At 38.0% G+C, this 9,049-nt stretch overlaps 2 protein-coding genes across 2 annotated transcripts; one reads left to right on the forward strand and one right to left on the reverse strand.

The window, feature by feature from the left end:
• The first annotated feature begins 156 nt into the window (after positions 1–156).
• LOC106371163 (transcription factor bHLH128) lies at positions 157–3,146 on the forward strand. Its single transcript, XM_013811200.3, has 6 exons — positions 157–723; positions 1,671–1,960; positions 2,228–2,356; positions 2,557–2,622; positions 2,731–2,799; positions 2,920–3,146. Exons 1-6 carry the CDS (start codon positions 252–254, stop codon positions 2,974–2,976), a joined length of 1,083 nt encoding a protein of 360 aa, XP_013666654.1. The 5' UTR covers positions 157–251; the 3' UTR covers positions 2,977–3,146.
• Positions 3,147–7,766: 4,620 nt separating this feature from the next.
• On the reverse strand, positions 7,767–8,690 carry LOC125579276. The gene is made up of 2 exons (XM_048743256.1): positions 8,105–8,690; positions 7,767–7,924 (listed from the first exon to the last, which is right to left on the reverse strand). Exons 1-2 carry the CDS (start codon positions 8,688–8,690, stop codon positions 7,767–7,769), a joined length of 744 nt encoding a protein of 247 aa, XP_048599213.1.
• Between the last annotated feature and the right edge of the window lie 359 nt (positions 8,691–9,049).

Here is a 9,049-nt window from a genome sequence, read left to right on the forward strand (position 1 = left end):
ATAATCGGTTTAATATAACATTAAAGGTTTACTTTTGATTTGGTTCGGTTTATTTTTCTATAATCTATTGCGAGATCACGTGAGGCGCATGTGGACATCCAACGAAATGGGCCAATCGCTTTAAAGTGAAGACTTTTTATTACCCCATAAAAAAGCATCTAATCTTTTTCTTTCTCAAAACGTCTTTTGCATCTCTCTCTCTCTCTCTCTTTCCCCTCCTCCTCCGGCTCCATTTGGCGATAGAACAAGTCATGTACCAATCATCTTCCTCCACGTCATCATCGTCGCAAAGATCATCGCTCCCCGGCGGTGGAGGCGGTGGCGCAGGACTGATCCGATACGGGTCAGCTCCCGGATCGCTTCTGAACTCTATGGTGGACGAAGTCATTGGAGGGTCAAACGCTCGTGACTTCAACTATCCACCGCCTGATAACTTCCTCGGTGATTTCTTCGCCGGAGCTGATTCTTCCTCGCTGAGATCCGAGTCCATGACTTGCGGAGTCAACTCATCTGACGGCCAAAAACATCTTGGCAGCAACAACAACAACAATAATAATAATAAAGATTTGCTCATGGACAGATCCTACGGTGGATTCAACGAGATCTCACAGCACAAGATCAACAACCACGTCGGAGGAGGAAGTAGCTCTGGATCTTACTCTCTAGCTAGACAACGTAGCTCTCCCGCTGACTTCTTTAGCTACCTCTCCGGTGAAAAAAACAGTGAGTTTACTATTTTTATTCTTTTCAGGAAAAAAATATTTGATTGATATAATATAAAGGATTCATAACTTCTAGGATTTGCCATAATCGTAATGTAGTTATAAGATTAAGTTGGTTACTAGATGAAGAACAACAACCATCATTCATTCTGACAGATCTATTTGGTGAAATCTATCTGTCAAGAGGCTGCTGAGGGTACTTTTGGTATCTTATTATACTTGATTACGTAGCTTTATAACAACAGTTTCCACTTTCCACAGTATTTTTTACGATACGACGCTATAATAAGTTGACATTTGTGAGATCAAGGGTGTTTGGTAATTTTGGCTGGTTGGTATTTGTGCAAGACGTGATCCTCGTATCTTTAAAATGACGAAAAGGTCCTTTGTCCGAACCACGTGCTTGAAAATACAGTACAATGTGGCTCGGTTACCCTTAAAATAGGATATTATTTAGTATATATCTTCGAGGGATCCTATAAGCCAAGTTGTATTTTAAAAATTTAAATAAAATAAGAGGATGGTGTTTGTAGTTCGTGACCAATAGTATGTCTGCTGATGTGGCGTAATAACATTGGTTGTTTAGAAGACTATTTATATGGAAAGCGATAGATCTTAATTGGTGGATCTATCTTTTTTTTTTTTTTTTTTTTTCAATGGTCCTGCAGATTTCATTTGCCTCGTTGTTATCTAGTAATAATAATATCTTCCACTTCCACCGAATCTGGATGTGACTTCCAACAACTAACCGGTCACCAATCTGAACCGGAATCTAACTAACCGATATCCATAAAACCAATCTTGCTTTTGGATCGATTCGTTTTGCTAACTCTTTATTTACATACACGCAATTTGTTTCTAACACGACGTGGAAAGTGAAATGATTGCTTCGAAATTATTCTCGTAATAATGTGATAACAGTCTAATACACTTTACTTTGAAAATCAGGCTTCTCGTTGAACCAACCAACCAGTGATTATAATCAGCAAGGAGGGTCTAATGCAGGACGTGGACCATCGAGACTCAAGTCTCAGCTAAGCTTCACGAGTCACGACCCACTGTCTCGTATCTCTGAGGTCAATGAGACGTCTGTCCACGATGGTTCAGGCCATTCGTTTTCCGCGGCTAGCTTTGGTGCCGCCACTGATTCTTGGGATGACGGTTCCGGTTCAATAGGGTTTACTGTGACCCGACCCACTAAACGACCCAAGGACATGAACTCAGGTCTTTTTTCACAGGTAAACCATTTTGTTTTGATATAGGGTTTCAGTTCACTATACTATTTTTGTCAGGGGTTAATCATCCTTTACATGTTAATATGTTATACTAGTATTTTCAATTCACCAATAAAAATACTCTTTTTTTTGTAAATGAAATAAAAATACTTTGTTTTTACATGTTATATTAGTATTTTGAATGCAGCAACTTTTTCTTGATATTGTTGTTGTTGGGATCAAGGGGGCAAACACTAACGGAATCTCATTTTATTAACATTGCTTTTACAGTATAGTCTTCCTTCAGACACTTCAATGAACTACATGGATAACTACATGCAGCTTCCCGAAGATTCTGTACCATGCAAAGTTCGAGCCAAACGTGGCTTCGCCACCCACCCGAGAAGCATCGCCGAGCGGGTAAGTTCAACACACTCTTTTCTTTCGTAGCGAGTTGCAACCTAACTAATTATGTTGTTGCTAATCTATCACAGTTCAGTGATAAAATAACCTACAATTATATGTCGCTGAAAACATAGAAAACGATTAACGAGAGGTTTATTTATTTGTTTAGCATAAACCTTCTTGTCTATATGTACTGATGATGACGATATATGCAGGAGAGGAGAACGAGAATAAGTGGGAGACTAAAGAAGCTACAAGATCTTGTCCCCAACATGGATAAGGTTACTCTTCACTTTGAATCATATCAAATTTAGTGTATAGTTGTAAACATTATTAAATAAAAATGTTAATTTACTTATATGATATTTACTTTTTACTGTTTTTATTAGCAAACAAGCTATTCTGACATGCTGGATTTAGCGGTACAACATATCAAAGGCCTTCAACACCAACTTCAGGTCCCCTACAAAACTATTAACCGGCTTATTTTTCTAATTACATCAGCTGAATCCATTTTTAGATTTCTCTATAAATTCATTGATAAATATATACATATACGTTTTAATCTACAAACGCAGACTTTGAAGAAAGAACAAGAGAATTGCACGTGCGAATGCAGTGAGAGACCAAGCTAGCCTAGCTACGCAACTCTAACGCTAGGGATGCAGTGAGAGAGAGGTAGCTGCAACCCTAACGGTAGGGATCATTCTAAATTTATCATATGCTGTTTGATAATGTAAGAGAATTAGAGAAGATGTAAATAAATACATTATCAATTGCCTAATTCTCTTATAAGCTTCCCTCATCGAAACAGTGCCAATTGTCCATTACATTTTTTTCAAGTCTTATGTTCTCTGAATATTTGGAATCATTCGAATTATGAATTGACAATTATTTGGTGTTTCAAAAAAAAAAAGAATGACAGTTATTTGATTTTACAGTTTTTATCTCCTTTTCTTCTAGTTTCAATTTTCATAAAATAATATCTCAAACAGAAGATTGATATGTCAATTTGTTTAGTTGCATCTCAAATCATTTTGAGTCCAATGCAGACTCTCAACTACTCCAGCCCACACCAGTTTGCTATGCGTCCTCTTTCTGGATCTTTTTTAAATCGTCATTATAATGCTTTAAATCAATAAAAGTAGATCTCTTTGTTCATCAATCTGCTGTTTTTTTTCTTTGTAATATTTAGAGCATGTTACAATTGATGATTATTCATCTATGTGACATAGATAGGTGTTGGACATGTGTTTTCATTTAGAAAAGTGTCACACATCACCTCCTCATAATTTTGTCCTTTTCTCACATGTTTAACCGACTTTGTACACTATAAATAGTGCTATTTGTTGTAAATTAGACGAGATAATGAAATATTTATGTGTATTTTTATAAGTGTTTATATAGTAGTATATTATTATTTGTGTGTTTGAAAGTAACGAAAGAAGTGTGAGATAATGAGCACAATCACTTTGATCTCTTACTCTTATTCTTATGACTTACAACAACAACTGAACTCCTATTTAAAGGAGTAACAAGTCGGTGGACTTAACCCACATAAGAAGAAAACAAATATTTATATAGTAAGTTAATGGATAATCACAATCCAAAATCAACTTTATCTTTTTGGATCATTATCTTTAATGGATCATTATCTTTAACACTCCCCCTTGATTATCCATTTTTATATTACGTAGTGCCTCGTTAAAAACCTAGTCATGGAAAAACCCATTGGGACAAAAACCATGACAAGGGAAAAAGAGTACACTGTCCGTAATCTCCCCCTGAGAATAGAGGATCTAGCTTTCTTGTCACAGGTCACGCAAATGCCGCATTCCGATACTATAGACGTGTTTTCGGAACGTTGTAGTCGGAAGGGCTTTTGTGAACAAGTCAGCTGGATTGTCGCATGACCGTACATATTTAATGTCCACTTCTTTATTTTTCTCGAGCTCCCTTATGTACGAGAAAAATCTTGGAGGGATGTGCTTTGTCCTGTCGCTTTTGATGTAGCCTTCTTTGAGTTGAGCGACACAAGCCGAGTTATCTTCAAATAATTTTGTCGGCTCTTTCACGCTGACTATTCCGCTTGATTCTTGTATGTGGTGACTCATTGATCGAAGCCACACACATTCTCGACATGCTTCGTGAAGTGCAATAGTTTCAGCATGATTCGAAGATGTCGCAACCAGAGTTTGTTTCTGAGACCGCCAAGAGATCGCAGTTCCACCAATTGTAAAAACATAGCCGGTTTGCGATCGAGCTTTATGAGGATCTGATAAGTATCCTGCATCTGCAAAACCAACCATACCAAACTCGGGTTTTCTTAAATACATTAACCCTAAATCAACTGTACCTTGAAGGTAACGGAATAAGTGCTTTATTCCGTCCCAATGTCTGCGAGTAGGAGCAGAACTATATCTCGCAAGTAGATTAGTAGCAAAAGCTATATCTGGTCTGGTACAGTTTGCAAGATATAACAGCCCACCGATAGCACTCATATAAGGTACTTCTGGACCTAATATCTTCTCGCTATCTTCGCAGGGCCTAAAAGGATCACTCTCAACATTGAGAGTTCTACCAATCATTGGAGTACTCAAAGGAGTCGCTTTGTCCATACGAAAGCGTTTCAATAACCTTTTCGTATAGTTTGATTGATGCACAAATATTCCTTCTCGGAGATGCTCTATCTGGAGCCCAAGACAAAACTTTGTCTTGCCGAGATCTTTCATTTCGAACTCCTCTTTCATATGAGTTCGAGCATCATCAACCTCCTTTTGATTTCCAATTATGTTCAGGTCATCAACGTATACAGCAATGATCACAAAGCCAGATGACAATTTCTTTATAAAAACGCATGGACATATCGCATTATTAACATATCCTTTACTCAAAAGATATTCACTTAAGCGATTGTACCACATGCGTCCGGATTGCTTTAATCCGTATAGTGATCGCTGTAACTTGACCGAACAAATCTCCCTGGATTTTTCTTTCAATGCTTCAGGCATTTTCAATCCCTCAGGGAGCTTCATATATATATCGCTATCCAACGATCCATACAAATATGCAGTCACAACGTCCATGAGATGCATTTCAAGATTTTTAGACGCCGTTAGGCTCATCAAAAATCTAAATGTAATTGCATCCATTACCGGGGAATACGTTTCCTCAAAATCAATTCCCGGTCTCTGAGAAAAACCTTGGGCAACTAATCGGGCTTTATATCGTGTTACTTCATTTTTCTCATTTACTTTTCTCACGAATACCCACTTATACCCAACAGGATTTATATTCTCAGGCGTTATGACTATAGGTCCAAAGACATTTCTTTTATTCAGGGAGAATAATTCAATTTGAATGGCCTTCTTCCACTCCTCCCAATCATGTCTTTTTTGACATTCTAAAATGGACCTTGGATCGGGATCATCATTTTCATGATCGATCTCTTTGGACACAGAAAAGGAGAACATTCCATCAACATCTTTTATCTTATTTCTGATCCATATCTTTTCATCTCGGGCGTAGTTGATGGAAATCTCATACTTTTCTGTTCCCTTCTCGTCATCTGGACCATCTTTATCTATGTCTTCTTTCAGACATTTTTCAGTATCAGGTTCTTCTAGAACCTTACTTTGTTCATCCAATTTCTTTTTCTTTCGGGGATTTTTATCTTTAGAACCCGCTGGCCTCCCCCTCTTTAACTGAACCCTAGGTTCATTCATTCTGTTACCATTAGTTTGTTCTTTAGGAATATCAACTCTTGATGGAACATTTTCAGCGGGTATACATGACTTCGTCACCCTTCTTGTATCTGTGAATGCATCTGGTAACTGGTTTGCCAAATTATGCAAATGCACAATTTTCTGAACTTCCAGTTCTCTTTGATTCGTAGGGGGATCAAGGTGTAACAACGACGGTGTACACCAAGTAATCTCTTTAGGAATTTCTCTAATTCCTCCCCCTAATGCTGGAAATTCATCCTCATTAAAGCGGCAATCGGCAAACCTTGCCGTAAACATATCACCAGTTACTGGTTCCAGATATCTTATTATACTTGGTGACGTATAACCCATATATATTCCCAATCTCCTTTGTGGGCCCATTTTTGTTCTTTGTGGCGGAGCTATCGGAACATAGACCGCACATCCAAAGATACGGAGATGGGATACATCTGGCTCTTGTCCAGATGCCAATTGTAAAGGGGAGTACTTATGATATGCACTCGGTCTTAGCCGAACCAGTGCAGCCGCATGCAATATAGCATGACCCCATACAGAAATTGGGAGCTTTGTTCTCAAGACTAACGGTCTTGCAATCAACTGCAACCGTTTTATCAATGACTCAGCCATGCCATTTTGTGTATGCACATGGGGGACTGGATGCTCCACATCAATCCCCATTGACATACAATAATCATCAAAGGCTTGCGATGTAAATTCACCAGCATTATCAAGCCTTACTTTCTTAATGGCATATTCTGAGAACTGCGTTCTCAGCTTTATTATCTGGGCAATGAACTTTGCGAAAGCCGTATTTCGTGTCGTCAAAAGAGACACACTTGACCATCTAGTAGATGCGTCAATCAATACCATGAAATACTTAAATGGCCCGCATGGTGGGTGGATCGGCCCACATATATCACCATGTATTCTTTCTAAAAATATTGGTGATTCATTGCCTACTTTTGCTGGTGATGGCCGAGTTATAAGCTTTCCTTGAGAACATGCATTACATGTAAACTCGCCCGTTTGCAAAATTTTTCCGTTTTTCAACGGATGGCCATTCGAATTTTGCACTATTTTTCTCATCATGACTGAACCAGGATGTCCTAGCCTTTCATGCCATATTTTAAATGTATCAGTAAACTTCATGTTTACCACGGCATAGGACTCAGTCATGGTTATTTTTGTACAATATAGTCCAGAGGATAACATTCTTAACTCTTCAAGTATATGTTTTTTCTCGGACTTAATGCAAAGAAATTCAATGCCATCTTTACTCATAGTCTCAATATGATATCCATTTCTTCGGATATCCTTAAAACTTAACAAGTTTCTATGAGACTTGGGGGAATACAATGCATAACTTATTTCAAATATCGTTCCCCCTGGCATTGAAAATTTCGCTCTTCCAGAGCCCATAATAATCTTTGCATTACCAGATATTGTACTTACGCTTCCAGCGTAATTTCTTATTTTGAGACTGGAGAAATATTTCTTATCTTTGATTATTGTGTGCGTTGACGCACTATCTGCCAAACACAAATCTCCATCCATAGTCTCAAAGTTTGGCATTCTTTCTGAATTTAAAATATTCATAAAACATATATTATTAAACATTAAACATAACAAACATAACATATATCTTACAACAAAATATATAGATACTATAATACAGTCTACTTATATCACATCTATTTATATTACTCATCGATACTCTCTGGTTCAACCAGAAAGTCTGATACGTCGAGATGAGTATCATCATTTAAACCATGAAAGGATGGCCCAGGTTCATCAGAGATGAAGTTAGTTTCACCTCTTCCTTTCTCTTTTCCCTTTTGGGATTCTCTATACAGATCGGCTAAATGTTTTGGTGTACGACAGGTACGTACCCAATGACCTTTCATGCCGCATCTGTAGCAAACCGTTCCCGTTTGCCTTTTATCATCCTGGCCCTTTTCATTCCTTTCATTTTCGTGGAAGTCTTTATTATTTCTTTCATCATAGGGACGGAATCTTCTTCCTCGTCCTCTTCCACGACCATGATAACGGTTTCCACCACGTCCACGACCTCGTCCTCTCCTATTATCATAACTGGATGATGCAACATTCGCTTCAGGGAATGGAGCAGATCCAGTGGGACGAGCTTGATGGTTTAAAGTCACGAGTTGATTATTCTGCTCCGCTACAAGGAGGACTTGCATCAACTCCGAGTAACGGGTATATCCACTCACTCGGTATTGTTGTTGCAGGATTACATTTTCAGGATGGAACGTGGAGAGAGTTTTCTCGATCATATCATAATCACTTATTTTCTCTCCACATAACATCATCCTCGAAGTAATTCCGAACATCGCGGAATTAAACTCACTAACACTTTTGTAATCCTGGAACCGGAGATGGATCCACTCGTGTTTAGCTTTCGGTAAGATCACATATTTCTGGTGATCGAACCTCTCTTTTAAAGATTTCCAGAGGTCACAAGGATCCTCTTTCGTAATATATTCATCCTTTAAACCATCATGGATGTGGTGTCGTAAAAATATCATGGCTTTAGCCTTTTTCTCATCCGACACCGTTTTTGAACTATCGATGGTTTCCAAAAGCCCGTTTCCTCTCAGGTGCATTTTTGCACCCACTGCCCAGGTCATATAATTATTTCCCATAATATCCAGGGCATTAATTTCGAGCTTTGTCAAATTCGACATGATAACTGTATTCATAGAATAATATATATAGTTATAGTAATTACAAGAATTTAAATGCGTAATTTAAATGCAGAAATTAAAGGCATAAAATAAAAGCATAAACTTAAATTGCAGAAATTTAAATTGCAGAAATTTAATTAGCATAAATAAAATCGGGAGGCTCAGCCTACCACATGATCCGAGGAGTCATAGACTACCATATTGATCATTTTTCAAAGTCCGAGGAGACATGGTCTACCATTTTGACTTTATTTATTTTAAGGTCCGAGGAGACTTAG

Source organism: Brassica napus, chromosome A10 (assembly GCF_020379485.1).
Source record: "Brassica napus cultivar Da-Ae chromosome A10, Da-Ae, whole genome shotgun sequence".
NCBI lineage: Eukaryota > Viridiplantae > Streptophyta > Magnoliopsida > Brassicales > Brassicaceae > Brassica > Brassica napus.